The 19,282-nt window shown below is 44.5% G+C and overlaps 1 protein-coding gene across 1 annotated transcript in view; it reads left to right on the top strand.

Moving 5' to 3' along the window:
• Window positions 1-6,153: 6,153 nt before the first annotated feature.
• NID1 (nidogen 1) overlaps window positions 6,154-19,282 on the top strand; it is an 89,095-nt gene continuing 75,966 nt past the window's right edge. Inside the window, 1 exon segment of the mRNA XM_030556945.1 lies at window positions 6,154-6,360. Coding sequence (XP_030412805.1) covers window positions 6,154-6,360 — 207 coding nt within the window.

The following is a 19,282-nucleotide window of genomic DNA, read 5'->3' as shown; positions in this document are numbered from 1 at the left end:
ACTTGCTATCTGGTCACCCTAGCTCACACTGAAGTCTGTCTGTGCCGTCACATCCTCACTACTCTTGATACCTGCACCAACTAGATTAAAGCTAGTGTGGATATGCCTACCAGCACTACAATTATACCTTAATTTGCCACGTAGACATACCCTTTGAAACAGGTTGTGAGACAGAGTTAGACACTTCCAAGACACAAATAAACATTGGAGGGCAAAAGCTAGCTTATGCTCCTTTGGCGTTACAACTCTACCTTGTGTTTCTGAGCTACTAATATCACCTGTGAAGAAATACATGAAGACTTTTCCAAAATTTACTGCACTTCTGCTCCAGAAGGGCTATCTAAAATGGATCTTCTGGCAATCAGTTTTTCAAAGAAATCCTTCCTTCTCTAATAACTTTGATCAGCTAGTTGGAAGGGAAAAATCAATAAGTGTTCTATCTAAGGGCCCATTTTGCTTATTCACAGTTGTTTAGGCTGAGAAAAACTTTTTTCTTTAGATTATTTATTATTTTATTACATGCATTACCTTAGCATAGGTTGCCAGGTGTGGGTAGGGTGGGAAATTATGAGCAAGTATCTCAATCTTCACTAAGACTTTCTAAATAATCTTAAATCCAAGTGCCAAGGCTTGATACATATGGAATGCTTCTTTTTCCAGATGTTTGCTATTGGATTTCTAGCCACCACTAATACCATACATGTACTTTACCTTTGCTGCCTTGTTGATCATCTCTTAAAAGGTCCACAAATAGTACCTTGGGTCTGTTGCTAGAACACATGTAAAGTTTGATACTGTATTCCTTTTGCATCCAAAACTCTCACTCAGTTTACTGCAGTGGCAGTTTTGGGTAAATACAGAATGCACGATCTGACTCCTACTGATACTTTGGATTTGGTGGCAAATTTTAGATTGAGTGATGATTTAATGTGAGATGTATAAAATGTCCTCTCCTCATTTCCAGACCACAATATGTCTAGAACATTTTCCTTTTGTTTACTGTCTGTCTTTTGAAGTCTGATAGGATAAGACACCAATGAGACAGCATAGTAATTTGAAGTAATTTTCCACAGCAGTTAGGAGATAAAGCACAACTTTTACATATCTGTTTCCATTGTTCCACTCTGATTTGCCTTTCATATCCCATTCTCATTGTTCTGTGAACAATAGTGCTTCATTTCTGTTCACCGCAATCAGTTCTTTGTATATGTTAGAAACTGACTGTACCTTTTGTCATGATGTCTCCTCTAATCACATTTTTTTATTCTGAAGTCTGTATATAGTGCCTCTCTTTTGTGCCCTTTGTCACATAAAGTTTAAATTTGCATATAGTGACAAAGTGGCAAATCTTGAGATAGTTATACTGCACTTTTGTTGTGCCAAGCATATGGAGTTTTAAAATAGATTGTTGCTCCATTCCAACCCTCTCCTACTTCCCAAAATTTCCTATTATTCTTCTTGAGGTAGGCTCTCCAATGGGAGATAGGCTGGATGAAATTTTTTTGGTAAGATATTTAATATTTTTCATGTGACCTTATGACAGTTGGGATATTTGTGATACTTGACTTTTATATAACCGGATACTTTGTCCTTGGTGACAATATTGTTTCTCTTCTGTTTCCCCTATCCTTTCCCCCAGATTATATCCTAGTTTTGCTTAAATGAGGGAAAGTGTTCATGGTTTTGTGGGAAATAATTGCATAACTTGACCTATGGTTTCTTTTTCTGAACCCTTAATATATCTGTTGATTTTGAGGATTGTACAAGAAATTAGATGTAAAGTTCAAAGTTAGGCTCTGATCCTGCAAAGACTTAGGCATGTGCTTAACTTTAAGCACTGCATAGTCCTGTTGAAGTCAATGGATTGACAGTGCTTAATGATAAGCATAAGCATAAATCTTTGCAGGAACAGGACATAATGTGTGCATCTGAATGTGCTTGTTATAAAAGAAATCAGATCTGGATGATTAATTTGTTCTATGATGATTGTCTGTAATATAGGCAAAATTCTGCCGTCAGAGCTGCACATTATGTGTCTCTGGTCTCATGTACACTTAAAATGTAGGTTGACATAACTACATTTCTCAGTGGCGTTAAAAATCACTGTGTGTTGTACCTATGCCATTCTTATACACAGTGAATATGTAACTAGATCAACAGAAGAATGCTTCCATCTATCTCACTACTGTTGCTTGGGGAAGTGATATTCCTACGCCAGTGGAAAACCCCTTCTCTCGGGGTAGCCTGTGTCTACACTATGGGGCTATGCCCTGTAGTGTAGACATACCGAATGAAAGGTGCTTTATGGAAGGTTTTATTGTGAATCAAAAACCTTATGTGAGAGTCAATGGCATTCTGACATCCTCCCAAATGTACCTAACTCCAGATCAATTGTCTGGGAGTTGCATGATTCTCTTTAGTAAATATGTCTGGATACAACCCCATAGTGACTTCACACATTAGCTCTTGCAAATCATTTATTCCCTTCTATGAATCAGGAAGAGAGAGGTTTAAATCCATGTTTCCTACCCCCCATGTGAGTGCCTTAATCACCAGGCTATAGAGTCAGTCTCACTTGCTTTCTGTTTGGCACAATTAATATTTATACACAGTGGAATAGAGGGACTGAGAGCAATTCACCCCAAAATATCCTCTAGCCTAGTAGTAAAGATGCTTCACCTAGAAGGAGGGAAATTTGAGTATAAGTTGCTGTTATATGGAGAGTCAAACCTGGGTCTCCCACATCCTAGGTATGCTCCCTAAGCATTGGACTAATGGTTATAAGGAGGAACACACACACACAGTCAAACTTGTGGATAATTTTGGGTCAACCAAAACTGCATTTTTCAATGAAAAAACTATTCTCCTGAAAAATTTCACTCAGATCTACTTATAACCTTTTACTCCCTTGCACGTGTGTAGAATGAGGGACAACATTGCCCTTTGTGTGCCTTTGTTCCCCCGGGCATCTGACTTTACCAAGGGTGAAAAAGTGGGTTACTCTCTCCATATAGAAATTTGCTATATTGTATCCTCTTTCCCCCTCTCTCCTGGCCTTTGTGTTCTCCATTATGACATACAGATATTTAGATTTATGATGAGTGACTCCCAAAAGGTTCAGAGGTTCAACTTTAATAAACAGGCCAACATTCACATGTCAAGCTAGTGTGACAAACTTTATGAGGCTGTCTGAGATCTTTCTTCAAGCCCCCTCCTTCCATGTGACCTTCTAAGATTCCCATGGCCTGCCCTTCTGAAAACAAATTTCCTTCTCAACAGGCCTCAGTTCCATCCTTCCCAGTGATCAGCCCCCTCATTCTATTCTGTATCCTTTCCCCCTGCGACTACTGTATTGTGTTCTACATAGTGACATAGCCCTGGTCTACGCAAGGGGAGGGGGATCGATCTAAGTTATGCAGCTTCAGCTACGTGAAAAATGTAGCTGAAGTCAACGTACTTAGATCGATTTACCGTGATGTCTTCACCGTGGTGAGCCAACTGCTGCCGCTCCCCCATTGACTCTGCTTGTGCCTCTCGTGGCGCTGGAGTACAGAAGTCGATGGGAGAGGGCTCAGGGGTCGATTTATCACGTCTAGACTAGATGCGATAAATTGATCCCCACTGGATAGTGTAGACATATACCATGGTCACTTTATCTTTTGATGAGCTATTCATCAGATTACTCTACCCTTTTTGGGCAGTAAAAGACTTTCAATGGGAGGCCCATGTCAGTAGTCCTCTCCTCACATCCTTGGCACTAGGTGACTGCAGAGGGAAGCTTGTAGTTCCCTTACTCTGATAAGAATAATCAAAGAGGAGACTGAGTTCTGTGATGTAAGATGACCTTTGGAGAGAAATCAGCAGCACTCTTCTCCCATAGCCTCATGTTCAAGCAGCAGAAATCTTCAGGAGATTATAATTTGTATGGATATATGACCTGTTTGAATATCCTATAATCATAGAAGCTGGAGATGGAAAAAATCTTTTGAATCATCTTGTCCTTTTCCCCAAAGGTAAATGCAGGATTGTTCCCTGCAACAGAGTCTTCAATATTCTATCCAGTCTAGCGTTAAGTGACTCCAGGGATGGGGCTTCCACCATGTCTAATCTGTGATTTTCTGAATATAAATTTCACTGTTAGGAAACATTTTCTGATACTCAGATCATGTTTTCCTTCAGTTATTTTGATCCTATCACTCCCATTTATGACAGTTGGGACCACCCCAAATAATTCCTCCCCCTCTTTAGTATTTATGCCATTCGTGTGTGTACTGGACGGTGATCTTATCCATAACAAAAGATGGTAATTAAGTCCCCTTGCAGTTGTCATTTGGCCAAGCTACAGTATAAGTAAAAAGAACAGGAGTACTTGTGGCCCTTTAGAGACTAACAAATGTATCTGAGCATATGCTTACGTGCCACAAGTATTCCTGTTCTTTTTGGGACACAGACTAACACGGCTGCTATTCTGAAACCTATACATAAGTAGTTCATTACTAATATCTTATATGTCATTCCTTCTAGTCCTCTAATAATTGTTGTTGCTTTTCTCTGAATTCCCTCCAAGATTTTTTAATATGTATCTTTCTGGCATTGAAATACTCAGAAATGATCTAATAAAAATAATGTCACCATATCCATAAAGGGACAATCATCTCCCTAGTCTGTAACATAATAATGCCTACTCGTATGCAGCACAAAATCCGTTGGATTTTTTGACACTATATTGCTTTGTAAACTATCACATCTAATTTGTTATCTACTGAAAACATTATGTCCATGTCTGTTTTGGATTATATTTCTCCCATGATATATTAGCTGGTGGAATTCCAGGTTGATTCTGAGTATATTTCTTGCCCTCATTTTTAATCAAAAACTGCATAATTTCTCAGTTCTGAATGGTGTTTGTAACGTCTCCCAGATAATAAGTAACCTTTGTGAATGCTTTTTTATCCCTCTTCCAGATGTCAGTAAAGATGTTCAACAGGACACTTTAAATAAAATACACTTCAATATTCAGACACAATGGAAACAGCGCAAAAGGTGAAAATATTCATATATTGCAGATAACATTGGCTAAATCAAAAGAACTTGTAAAAAATCCAGACTCAAGAGTCAAAGAATGTATGATATCACTGACATTACTGATGCAAATATACAGACACAAATATTTAAACATCCAGACTTCTTATCAAATTCTTATTTATTGCAAGAATCCTCCAGCTTCCCAGAGTTCTTATGCCTCTAAATTCAGACAAGAGAAGGATTTGTTGCCACATCAGAAGAACAGCCTAATCTGGTGGGATATGGAAGCATCCCTGCAAAATTATGAGTACTCATAGCCAGAGTACAGAGTTCTGCCTGTCTCATATAAACTGAACTGCTTGATCTAAACTCCAAAGTTAAGAAAGACAAAGTGTACAAGAAAATGAGTTCTCTCTCTCCTTTCCCATATGGATTTGTTGTAGATACATTTTTTCCACATAAGAACAGAAATAGGGTGAAAAGCAATGTTTTACAATTTCTTCTCTCTTTTGGGAAATGTACTATCTACTTTTCTTCTGAGTTTGCTGCTGCTCTGCACTTGAGCACTACCGCTTGTTGTTGGAATCTGTTGTATTTTCAACAGTCAGGGAACTTGGTTGGTTTTCTTAAGAGAATTACTGCATGAACATGAGAGTAGGAGGGAAAGCGTTATAGGAGATCTGCTTCATTTTCTAAACTTACAAAAAACAATTCAACTGTAAAGGAAAAGAGATGTTATTGGTCGGGTGAGTTGTGGTCCCCTGTGTCTGGGATGGGAGTAGGGGGAGTACCTTGAGTTTCTGGGGTCGAGGATGGGGTTAACGGGGGAAAACTCAGGCTGATGGGTTTGCTTGTTTTTTTTTAATTATGTTCTTGGTACGAAAGAGACGTATTGATGGGGTTGGGATGCAGTGAGGGGTGGGTGAGCCTTTCCCCTCTAATTGTGATTGGCTGGTTTTCTCTGAGCTGCTTCCTTCATTGGTTTGCGCCTCAGCCCCTCACGAGTCCCCCTCTCCCCTCCCCACCCCAGCCCTGGCTGGGTTTAAAACTTTGGGGGCTTCATAGTTCTGCCGCCCGCGCTGGAGCTGCTGCCGCGCGCTGTGCAGGGAGGCGCCGGGCGAGGCGAGCATGTTCCCCGGGCGGAGCTGGGCGCTGCTGTGGGCACTGCTGGGGCTGGCCGTGCCCGGGGGTTGCCTGCCCCGCGGGGGGCTGCTCTTCCCCTTCGGCGCGGAGCGGGGTGACGCGGAGCTGGAGCCCGGGGACGACGTGAGCTCCCCGCCCCTGGAGCTCAGCGCCCCGCTGCGCTTCTACGGCTCCAGCATCGGCTCCCTCTACGTGAGTGCGGGGCTGGGCGGGGGGCAGCTAACTGGGTTGGTCTCTGTCCGCGGGGCGTGCGGCGCGGGGGCTCCGCAAGGAGCAGGACGGGCCGGGCCGGGCAGGGCTGCCCCGCTCGCTAGGGGCCAAGCGCAGCCGCTGTAGCGCAGCCCCCGCTGGGACTGGGAGAGGCTCCGCCGAGTGACCCGCTGCCGAGCCGCTCGGGTTCAGCACGTCGAATCCCCTCGTTTCCCTCCTCTCTGGCTGGTACCCGACGGCGGAGCCGAGCGCTGCTGCGTCCCGGGGCACGGCGCTGCACAGCGGGCCAAGGGAACGGGCACGGGGAGGTCTCCGAGCTGGAAGACTTTGGCTAACGACAAACTCAATGAAAAGCAGATGCCCCCCGCCTTTCTGGGCTGGGAAGCTCCCTCCCTGAAAGTGCTTTTGTTGCCTGGATTTCCGGGGGTTTGTTTCACTACAGGGCGCAGGCTACATGCAAAACTTACCAATGCGGATCTGAACTCTCCGAGTGAGATCCTCGGCAGGTGTAAATTCAGTTACTTCGCTGGAACTGGGCTGCTGCACATTAGAGAGGATCTAGCCCAGTGATTTTCAACTTTTTTTTTCAATTGTGGACCCCTAAAACATTTCAAGTGGTGATGCAGACCCCTTTGGAAATCTTAGACACAATCTGCTGATCCCAAGGGGTCCATGGACCACAGAGTGAAAACCACTGTTCTGTAGTAAGGACAACCTTTTGCAGACCCCTGGGGGCTGAAACAGACACAGACTCTGTGCACAGGTTGAAAAACACTAATCTAGCCCAATGTCTTATCAGCCCTGTTAGTCTGTGTCTTCAAAAAGAACAGGAGTGCTTATGCTCAAATAAATTTGTTAATTTCTAATGTGCCACAGGCTTTTGTGGGCTACAGCCCACTTCATCAGACTTTTGAGTTAATTTGTTCCCTTAGGCAAGAACAGGCTTTCTTCTCCCCCAGGAGTAATGAGAGGAGAGACAAGGTTGATGTTTTTGTTGCATTGGATTCTAAGATGACTATCAATTTCTCTTCAAATACCGGGGGATTTTACAAATAAGTGACCAGTGTGAATTCCTTGGTGGATTGCCTTCTATGGCTGTCTGTCTTGCTAGTGAAAGGAACGAGTTGATGCTTTATATGGTGATTGCTGCCGGTGTGTTAAGTTGCATTAGCACCTTGACTCAAAACTATATCACCTGGCTTAGATTGACATACATTTCTAATATGTTTTGTCATAAAATCCTAATTTACAGGATCACAAAGCTTTATTTTATTTTATATCAGGTTTCTGATCAACCCACTGCTAAATACTGTAGCTCTGTCTGATTTTAGTGAAATATATTGTCTGTATTACCAAGTCTGTATTGGGAGGCCATGGATATGTGGTCTGCAGCAGGAAAAGGCCCATAACAGTTTAGCCACTTTCATACTGTATGTGTTGTGTGAGCTGCAGAATTAGACAGTCCCTTCTCCAAAGAGCTTGCAATCTAGGTCTTAAGACAACAGATGGGTACAGACAGGCAGGGCAGTACATGGAAACAACGAGACAGTATTGGTTAGCATGTTAGAGAGTGGTGCGGTGATGGTGTCTTGAAGGTTTTCTTATGTGAATTCTAGGCCATGTCTACATCTAAAATTTTGCAGCGCTGGTTGTTACAGCTGTATTAGTACAGCTGTATAGGGCCAGCGCTGCAGAGTGGCCACACTTACAGCAACCAGCGCTGCAAGTGGTGTTAGATGTGGCCACACTGCAGCGCTGTTGGGCGGCTTCAAGGGGGGTTCTGGGACGAGAGAGCAAACCGGGAAAGGAAACCAGCTTCGCCGCGGTTTGCTCTCTCGGTCCCGGAGCCAGCCAGCAAACCGCAGGGAAGGAGACCTGCTTGCTCGGGGTTCCGGGACCGAGAGAGCAAACCGGGAACGCCGCGGTTTGCTCTCTCGGTCCCGGAGCCACCCAGCAAACCGCAGGGAAGGAGACCTGCTTGCTCGGGGTTCCGGGACCGAGAGAGCAAACCGGGAACGCCGCGGTTTGCTCTCTCGGTCCCGGAGCCACCCAGCAAACCGCAGGGAAGGAGACCTGCTTGCTCGGGGTTCCGGGACCGAGAGAGCAAACCGGGAACGCCGCGGTTTGCTCTCGCGTTTCCGGAGCCACCCAGCAAACCGCAGGGAAGGAGACCTGCTTGCTCGGGGTTCCGGGACCGAGAGAGCAAACCGCGGCGAAGCTGGTTTCCTTTCCCGGTTTGCTCTCTCGGTCCCGGAACCCCGAGCAAGCAGGTCTCCTTCCCTGCGGTTTGCTGGGTGGCTCCGGGACCGAGAGAGCAAACCGGGAAAGGAAACCAGCTTGATTACCAGAGGCTTCCTCCTTCCACGGAGGTCAAGAAAAGCGCTGGTAACTGTCTACATTGGATTACCAGCGCTGGATCACCAGCGCTGGATCCTCTACACCCGAGACAAAACGGGAGTACGGCCAGCGCTGCAAACAGGGAGTTGCAGCGCTGGTGGTGCCCTGCAGATGTGTACACCTTCAAAGTTGCAGCGCTGTAACTCCCTCACCAGCGCTGCAACTTTCTGATGTAGACAAGCCCCTAGTCTGTATCTTAGGCCACGCCCACACTACAGAGTAAAATCGAAATTAATAAAATCGATTTTATAAAACAGATTTTATAAAATCGATTTTACGCGTCCACACTAGGGCACATTACTTCGGTGGTGTGCGTCCGTGGTCTCAGGCTACCATTGATTTCTGGAGCGGTGCACTCTGGGTAGCTCAGTAAAAGAATGGGACCAATAACTTCGATTTCCATCACACTAACCCTAAATCGATATAGTAATATCGATTTTAGGGTTACTCCTCTCGTTGAGCAGGAGTACAGAAATCGATTTTAAGACCCCTTAAAATTGATTTTAAGTGCCTTGTAGTGTGGACGGGTACAGCGTTAAATCGATTTAACGCTGTTTAAATCGATTTAACGCTGTAGTGTGGACCAGGCCTAAGTTGTTGTTTGCTGTTTGTATTCTGATAGCAGGGGTGGCTCTATGTATTTTTGCCACCTCAAGCATGGCAGTCAGGTAGAGGTCTGCCCTGGTCATGCGGATTTGGCGGCATTTCTCCGGGAGGTCTGCCGAAACCGTGGGACCAGCAGAGCTCACAGGCCACTCCCCCGTGGCTTGCTGCCCCAGGCACACGCTTGCTATGCTGGTGCCTGGAGCCGCTCCTATCTGATAGTATCCACAATGTGTTTGTAACTGTCTGCCCATAGGAACATTATAAGTCAATATTTTCCTTGAAGAACGTATGGTCAGAGGTACTTGTTCAGTGTAAAGTGTGAGGCCACGAGGGGGAGAGGGGTTATTTAGACTGCAGCATCACCAATGTACTGATGGCAATCAGTCCTGTGCTCCTTTTCATGAGCTCTGCGTGCTGCAATTTTTCAGTTTTTTTCAGTGTTGAACTTTCAGTGACTATTTAACACTTTTATTCACATTCAGAATAAAGACTGATACTGATATCCTTGTGTTAATATGGCGGCAGAACCTGGCCTAAACTATTCCTTAGGCCTGATCTACACGAGGGGGAGGGGATCGATCTAAGTTACACAACTTCAGCTACATGAATAATATAGCTGAAGTCGAGTACCTACTCACGTGGTGTCTTCACTGTGGTAGGTCGACTGCTGGTGCTCCCCCATCGACTTCGCCTACATATCTCGCTCTGGAATCGAGGGGAGTGTGCTCGGCAGTCGATTTATCGTGTCTTCACTAGTCCGATAAATTGGCCCCCACTGCTTTGATCGCTCTGGAGGTGAGTGTAGACATGCCCTCAGTGACTGTCTTTTTTCCTCTGAGATCTTGTCAGAGATCTGAGGTGTTTTAAAAGCCGACTGTTGACAAGGCACACTACACTGCTTTAACACATGTTAAAGCTGGACCTTCTAAGATCATACTTTAAAGAGTGCTGCATAGACATGCTTAGTAACTGAACTTTCCAGTGAACATGAGTGTATTGTCTGGTGCACATTGAATGAGTCAGACCCTCACAAGAGCCATTATAAATTTGATTAGTTTATTTATCTGGCATTTTGTCCATTGTACCAGCCAGAATGAATATTTGGAATAAAAAAAAATATTCAGGAATAGAGTGCCCATGTGAAAAAATTTTACCAAAATTATTTTATACTTTTTTCTATTAAACTACATATACAATATTACTCTTGAGAAACAGAACTTTCAAAAAAGTACTGCTAGTTGATAAATATATTAACTGATAATATACTAATTTATAGAATCCTGAAAAAAAAATTTTAAATATTAAAAATTCTTGGGTCAGAGTTTAGGTTGTTGTGATGAAATGTGCATTTCTTTATACTTGATAAAAAATGCTTTCCAATTATTCTTAACTTTTAAGTGCTTTGTTTTTGCAATCTTAATGTTTATTAATGTAGGTTTCATTAAATGTAATTCTGTATATCTAACAGTTGATATAAAATGAGGTGCTTGAACTAATTGTCCATAGGCATTTCAGTGAAGGACCTTCTAATCTAGAACTAAAATGTTAGCTCCAGCCCTTTTTGCTCTGACCATCAGTTTGACAGGACACAATGTAACAGTTATGCATTTGTATAGTGCAGCGGTTGGCAACTTGCAGCACGCATGCCAAAGGTGGCACATGAGCCGATTTTTACTGGCATGCTGCTGCCAGCTGGGGTCCCGGCCACTGGCCCCACTCAGCCCGCTGCTGGCCTGAGTGAACAGAACTCCTGGCCAGCAGCAGCTGAGCAGAGCCTGTGGCCAGGACCCTGGCTGGCAGGAGCAGGTGGACGGAACCCCAGACCAGCAGTGGGCTGAGCTGCTCAGCCTGTTGCCAGTCTGGGGTTCCGGCCGTTGGCCCCTTGCCAGCCAGGGTCCCGGCCATCGGCCCCGCTCAGCCTGCTACCGGCCTGGGATATCAGCCACTGGCCCCACTCACCTCGCTGCTGGGCTGGGGTTCCAGCTGCCCGGTCCCCTGCCAGCTGGGGTCTGGGCCTTTCGGGGCCTGCTCAGCCCTCCTGCCAGCCTGCAGTACTGGCAGCCAACCCAGGGCTCTGCTCCTGGCCTGGTCCCAGTGCTCTGCAGCCCTTATAAAAAATTACACTACAATTGGCTTAAAAACTTGAGAACTTAAAAATGTAAAAACTTTGTTTGTATAATACAGTAATCATTAAAACATGTATAATGTTAATAAAATACATAGGTTTGATGAAACAAAGTAGTTGTGCTTATGTGCCTGTGCTTAATTTGTGCTTTTGATGATTTGCCTTCTAAAAAAATCTTGCATATCTCACACCCCTAGAAAGGGCATTTCGCACCTCCAGGGGGTGCATGCACCCAGGTTAAGAACCACTGCATTAAACTGATAAGATCTTCATTTTAATTTAATTTTAAATGAAGCTTCTTAAACATTTTAAAAACCTTGCTTACTTTACATGCAACAATAGTTTAGTTATATAATATAGACTTATAGAGAAAGACCTTCTAAAAATGTTAAAATGTATTACTGGCATGCAAAACCTTAAGTGAGAGTGAATAAATGAAGACTTGGCACACCACTTCTGAAAGGTTGCCAATCCCTAATATAGTGGATATCATCTGAGGGATGATTTAGAGAGGTCTGATGTTGTTTCCTTTTGGAAAGGAGTCTTTTAAATGAACTTGATTTAATTTGTTTTATTACATTTGTAAACTCTTTAAAATTAAACTTTTAAATTTTGGCCTTGTTTACATTAGAAAGTTTTGTTGCTTTAACTATACCAGCACTCAGTTATGCAAACAACCAACCTTATTTGTCAAAAGCTAATTTTTACCCAGAAAGTGTCATATTCCCACAATGTCTGGTAATTACAACAAACAACAAAGAAACAACCACTTATTTGTTTGAAAATTTGATTTTACAGAAGTATACAGTGTCATTTTTCTACCCCCCTCACTGCTGCCCCGTTTGACTAACTGAGATAGAGCTGTATATAGTGTGTCTGGTATGTTTTACTACAAAACATAAATGTAATTTAGCAATGTGTAGTCCAGCAGTTTAAAATGCTTAAAAAACTGCCACTGCTTCCTGTCATTTTAAATAGAGTAATACCCTAAATGGCAAAAAAAAACCCATATAGCTGTTACTGTCTTTAGACAACACAAGCCTTCAGCTTTTTTGTCTTTTTTATAATAAAAATACCTCTTTATTGAACTGTAATACATATATCCATTTTTGGGCTTTCACTTAGTTATTGACATTAATAAAAATGTGTATTTATATGAGTTTAAAGGGGCATGGTAAAGTTAAATAATACTTAAAAAAAAAACAAATTTCCTTACATATGTTAATAAAATGCATTAATTCTTAAATTTTGAAATTTAAAAAACAACTTTTCACTACTTATGATAAGTGCTTATTCTGTGCACTTGACTCACTTTACACCAGGAATTCAGACTGCTTGGTTTCTAATATTTGTTTTTCAGAGTTTCAATAGTTTGGTTCTTTTGCAGTAGAATAATAGTACAATGCTTGGTTGCATATAATGCAGGGTAATGTTTAAATCTGAACAAAACATCTCCTTTGAAAAACAAAACATGAAAATAATCAATTGTTTGTTGAGAAACCTACAAAGTACTTGACAGCAACCCTATCAGTTTATGACAAACTAGGAAATAAGGATAAGTCTACATCACCCTGGGAAGTGCCCTCCCAGATGCTGATAGACAGACTCATGCTAGCTGTGCTCCAGCTAGCGATAGCACCGTGGCCACAGCAGCACAGGCAGCAGATCAGCCGCCCAAGTACAAACCAATCCAGTCCTCTCTGGCTACATGCTTGGGAGGCTAGCCTGTGCCGCTGTGGTCACAGTGCTATTTGTAACACATTAGCTTGAGTAGAACTGGCACATCTGTTTACCTAGACTGGAAGTATGTTCCCTGCTGCGGTGTAGACATATCCTAAGAGTTCAGAAGCAAGCACCTAACGGCTGGAGAGAGACAAGGATAGCTTTAAAGTTGTTTCTCTTGTCTCTAGTCTTATTCCATAATTTTGAATGGCTTTGATTATGTATGTTTGGTAGCTCCTCTCCCAAGGTTATTTTAGATTTGTTATAATCTGGGAATCACATAAATTGTCTTTTTTTGTGGCCACAAGTCCAAGATGGAGATGAACTATGAATTTGTGACCCCTGAAAGATGCATGTACATTCCTTGAGAGTATATTTAGTCTAGATAGAGGAGAAATTGACATAGTAAATTTGCCATGGTTAGTAAATTACTCCTCCACACACCCCCATCTTGTCTATTCAGATTATAAAGAAAATTAAACACTGTACAAATAATATAGATAAATATTTTAATACAGCTGATGACTAGGGTTCTGTGTCTGTCGCAGAGGTTGCAGGAGTCACGGATTCCATGACTTTCTGCAACCTCTGTGACTGCTGCAGCAGCCAGTGTGGCTGACCACAGGGCAACCCAAGCAGCTGGCTGGTGACAGCCACACTAGCCACTTCATTTTTTGATGAACTAAAGTTAGCTATTTGCTAAGTTAAATCAATTGTTCATGTGTAACCATCCCAGATAAATGACAAACTATAGGTTAAATGCTGACCCTACGCAGACAGATTGCTAGTCAGGAAACCCCTGACTGTCAGAGGAGGCTTCAGAATGATATTTTCTACTTTGCTTGTGGCAGCAGCTCTTCAAGCTCCATCTGCAGTTCTTTCTGTGAGAATGTCATCCAAAGTCCTTAAATATAAATGTTTGTTGCCCCTTATAACTTGCATTATTTTTCACATTTTCATTCACTTTTCTTTGTCCCTGAGGCCACCATTTCTGTGAATGGTGTGCCCTCAGTGGAACTTCTTATGGAACCAATTAAACTTTTAAGTGTTACCTCTGGGGAAACCTGAACATGAATGTATTTTGTTTATGTTTCAGTTACAAATCTGCATTGAAAATGATCAATAAACAAGAAATACACATTGGATTGTTTTATGCCAGTTGTAAGATTAAGCTTTTCCAGACAATGGTTCAGATTCTCCATTTCACCATGGCTGAGCAGCATACAGGGATTGTAAACCTGACAGAACCCATGCCTGGGAAATACCCTGATGTAAAAGGATTCCCTGAGTGGCAAATAGCTAACAGAATGGCTTTATCTCCCCATTCCCCTGTAGCCTCTGGGGATGTACTGAAGGCATATCTGGGACTGGAAGTTGTTGCAAAAGCATGCTGCGCTCTGGTTTCTGCAGTTTCAGAAGAGTTCCTAGTGTGCTGTGGGAGCCAAGTTATGTTAGAACAGTCTTGATGTTGAATTTCAGTTTTGCTTGTCAATCAAAACAGGGCACTTATAGCCTGAAATAAGTATCCACACACAGACTTGCACCAAAATATCAAAATTAAAATTGAGTTAGTTATTTTGGTGCAAGGTTAAGTGTAGGTCAACCCTAAATTCTCTAGTTAAATTCTAAACGAAGGGTACGTCTACACTGGCAGAGTTACATCGCCAGCAGTTACAGCGCCACTCACAAAGCACTAAAGGGAAACCGCTGTTGTGTGTTCACGCTATCAACAGCCTGCATAATAGCATGTTCACACAAAGCACTAAAGGGAAACCACTGTTGTGTGCTCACGCTGTCAACAGCCTGCACAATAGCGTGTTCACACTTGTGGCACTTGCAGCAGTATTCGGAGCGTTGCACTCTGGGGAGCTATCCAACAGAGCATTTCTTCGTCTTTCACCGCTAAAAGCTGTTGGAAGGTAGAGGGGGGTGTGGGGCATCCTGGGTCCTGTCCCAATGCCCCGATGCATTGCTTCACATGCCAGCAATCCCTGTGTTCTGTCTGTATTTGGCGTCATCTGTCAATGGTTTGTGTACTGTGCACCCTGCCTCTTTGGGCTGCAGGAATGGCACCTGAACTATTGACCAGTATGCCACTTGCTCTGACCAACACGTCACGAGTGGCAGTGGAAACAAGCACTGAGTGGTGAGATCACATCGTGATGCATGTCTGGGATGACGAGCAGTGGCTGCAGAAGTTTTGGATGAGGAAAGCCACATTCATGGGACTGTGTGATGAGCTCGCCCCATCCCTGCAGCTCAAGGACATGAGAATGAGAGCTGCCCTGTCATTGGAGAAGTGCGTGGCGATTGCACTATGGAAGCTGGCTACTCCAGACTGCTACCGATTGATCGATTGCTAACCAGTTCAGAGTGGGAAAGTCGACCGTTGGACTCATGTTGATGGAAGTGTGCTGGCCCATTAATCGCATCCTGGTCCAAAAGACCGTGACTCTGGGCAATGTGCGTGACATTGTGGATGGCTTTGCACAAATGGGCTTCCCTAACTGCAGAGGGGCGATAGATGGCACACATACTCCAGTTCTGGCACCAGACCACCTACCCACCAAGTACATTAATCGCAAGAGGTATTTCTCAATGGTTCTCCAGGCGCTTATTGATCACTGTGGGCATTTCACAGATATTAACGCAGGCTGGTCTGGAAAGGTGCATGACACACACATCTTTTGGAACACCGGTCTGTTCAGGAAACTGCAAGCAGGGACTTTCTTCCCGGACCTGAAGGTCACCGTAGGGGAAGTTGAAATGCCCATTGTGATCTTGGGAGACCCTGCCTACCCCTTAATGCTGTGGCTTATGAACCCATCCACGGAACAACTTGACAGTAGCAAGGAGTGGTTCAATAACAGGCTGAGCAAGTGCAGAATAACTGTTGAGTGTGTTTTTGGCCATTTAAAGGCCCGCTAGCGCTGCCTCTATGGGATGCTGGACCTGGCCAATGACAATATTCCTATGCTTATAGCCTATGCTCCATAATATTTGTGAGGGAAGAGTGAAAGCTTCAATTAGGGCTGGACCGCTGAGGCTCAGCGCCTGGAGGCTGAGTTTGAACAGTCTGAGACCAGGGCTATTAGAGGGGCACAGCACGGGGTCATAAGGATCAGGGATGCCTTGAGGCAGCAATTTGAAGCTGAAAGCCACTAATATTTGTTACTATGCTCGGGAGTGCAGTGCTTGTAATGTTAGGAGGTGATTGGTTCAGACGATGCAAAATGAAGACAACATAATTGTCTGTTGCTTTGCAGGGCTCTGTTTGCTTTCAGTTAATAGAATAAAGATTGCTTTCAAACCAAAACAATTATTTTATTAAAAAAACAACCAGAAGAGAGAGGCAAACAAAAAAAAATATCAGCAATGAGGGGCATGGGGGAAGGGGGAGATGGGGTCCCAGGATGGCTAAAGATTTGTGTATGTCCAGGGATCATATCCAGCCTTCTCCTTTGGAATACAATGGAATACTTCAGCAGGGCCAAACTGCAGAGGGATGAGTGTTGACTGCACTGGGTAGTGGGAGTCTGCAGTGCTGAACTGTGACGGGGGAGAATGCCATGGATATAGACTGGAGCCAGGAGGTTGATAAGAGTGGTGGTGGTGTCTGGGGGGAGCATGGGAAAGAATTTTGCGACAGCAGCTGCAGGGGAGTGCGGGCCTGGAAGTGCTTGGTTTTCAGAGGTAGTATCGCCTGGAGCACATCTGCTTGGCGTTCCGTGGCTTCATTCTGGCGTGCAGCATTCTCCTTTCGGTCTGTCTTCTCACTGTCCTGACACTCCTTCAATTCCTGCTTATTGGCCACGGAGTACATCATAACATCACGCAGAAAGTCCTCCTTAGTTCTTCTTGGCCCCTTTCTAATTCTGCGCAGCCATTCAGCCACCGATAACAAAGAGGGAGGCTGGGCTCCCAAGGTAGGTTGACCATCTATCCCATTTTTAAAGGGACAGTCCCATTTTTGGGGACTTTCTTATATAGGCACCTATCACCCCCACCCCCGTCCCTTTTTTTCACAGTTGCTATCTGGTAACTCTATCCCAAGGTCATCTCTGTGAAGTTTAAACATAACATTTTACAGAAGCAGTATTGTTTGTTTGCAACACAGAGAACACTGATTCAGTGATTTAAAACACAGCCACTATTCACGTACCTATCACTACCTGGCTGACTCCAGGCAAGCACACATGAGCCACAAGACCCCCAAAATGGTGAGTAGCCACAAGGGAAGGATAAATCACTCTTCCTGGACCCTGCTGTATACTGGGTACGTGGCTCTTGGGGAGAGCTAGCATTGTAAGGAGAGCCTGATAATCATTACTGTCCCCACACTTTCCACAGAATATGATCATTATGGAAGATATCTCACTGCTGAGCATGGGCAGGGAATCAAGGGAGGGTCTTCTCCAAGACTGTGGCTTCCGCCCTGGCCCCTATGTGGCTCGCCTTTGTACAGCAATGGTGTCGTCCCCACCCCACCCAGTGACAGCACAGTGGTGCGGGAAAGTTACTATTACTGGGGCAAGAAACAAAGCTGCTCTGCCAGAGAGCCTGTGGCAGTGGATTGCCCAGTATCTCCATGAGAGTTTCCAGGAGATCTCTGAGGCAGATTCCCATGAAGTGAGGGAGTCCATCAACACCCTGTTCTGCCACTCAGACTAGGCATGTGGTGATACGTGCATCATACAGACACAAGCCTGCTTTCTGCAACCCTCCTGCCCCCAACAACTCACTTCAGCGATTCCCAAAAATCAAATCCACTTACTAGGGCCTCCTCTCCTGTTTGCACTTTGCCAACATCTGACAGCTGTGACTGGCTAGCCTCCTCTGAGGTAGAAAAGAGCTCCTGGCTGCATGCATCTTTCGAGTCATCCTCTACCTCTGGGTCCCTGTCCCCCTCCACATCCTCATCCAAGTTTTCTTCCTCCTGGCTTGGTCCACTCTCAACTGGAACATGAGCCACTGAAATATCCACAGTGGCCTTCGCAGCGGAGGTGGGATTGCCGCTGAGTATCGCATCCAGCTCTTTGTAGAACTGGCAGCTCATGGGCGCAGCACCGGTGCGGCAGTTTGCCTCCTGCACCTTTGTGGTAGGCGTTCTGCAGCTCCTTCAGTTTAACCCTGCACTGCAGTGTGTTCCGCTCAGGGGCCCTTTCTGTCATGCATCGTGAAATCTGTCTGTAGGTATCATAATTCCTACGGCTGGAGCGCAGATGGGACTGGACAGCCTCCTCTTCCCCAAATGCTGATGAGGTCCAGCAGCTCGGGATCGCCTGGTGCATGGAGCAGGCATGGCCACCTAAAAAAACACGCTGAGACCACTGCATGCATCACCGAGCAAGCAAGAAAGGGACTTTCCAAAGGAATTTATGGGGTGGGGATGACGGTTGGTCACCTGAGGTCAGGGCAGTAGAGTTCAAACTGATGACCAGAGAGGGGAGAACAGGCATTGTGGGACACCTTCCTGCGCCCAATTGCAGCTCTGTAATAGAACACAGTGTCTACACTGACACCATGGCACTGTAGCCCCAGTGCAGAAAGCTGTACACCTCTTGTTGAGTGGGTTTTTTTACAGCGCTGCAACTGCGCAGTTTCTGCACACTGAGTGGCTTGGCAGTGTGGACACCTCGGGAGTTACAGCTCAGAAAGCTGCTTTACTGTGCAGAAACTTGCCAGTGTAGACAGGGTCTAAAATTGCAGCAATCTTGAATGCAAGGAAGGAATGTGACGAATGGCTTGATTGTGCAGTTTGCAAAAAGCCCTAGGCAGGGAAGTTAGGAGGATGATCTATTGGCTGATCTGTTGTGGAAAGTTACACAACATCTCTGCTCCTGCTGTGGGGGGCACATGATAATGCTGTTGATCCCTCACTTTCATCAGCCCCAAGCTCTCCTACAAGTGTATAATGTCATGCATACTATCGCTCCTGGATCTTACACTGTAGAAGTAGTATGGTCCAGATTTTAAGGTGGTGTCAATCCAAATAGTTCTATTGACATTAGTGGAATTACACCAGCTTGCATCAGGTGAGAATCTGGCATACTG

The sequence above is a fragment of the Gopherus evgoodei genome, chromosome 3, assembly GCF_007399415.2.
Source record: "Gopherus evgoodei ecotype Sinaloan lineage chromosome 3, rGopEvg1_v1.p, whole genome shotgun sequence".
In the NCBI taxonomy this organism is placed as follows: Eukaryota; Metazoa; Chordata; order Testudines; family Testudinidae; genus Gopherus; species Gopherus evgoodei.
The sequence above is the reverse complement of the archived record's forward strand: the minus strand, read 5'-3'. Positions and strand labels throughout refer to the sequence as shown.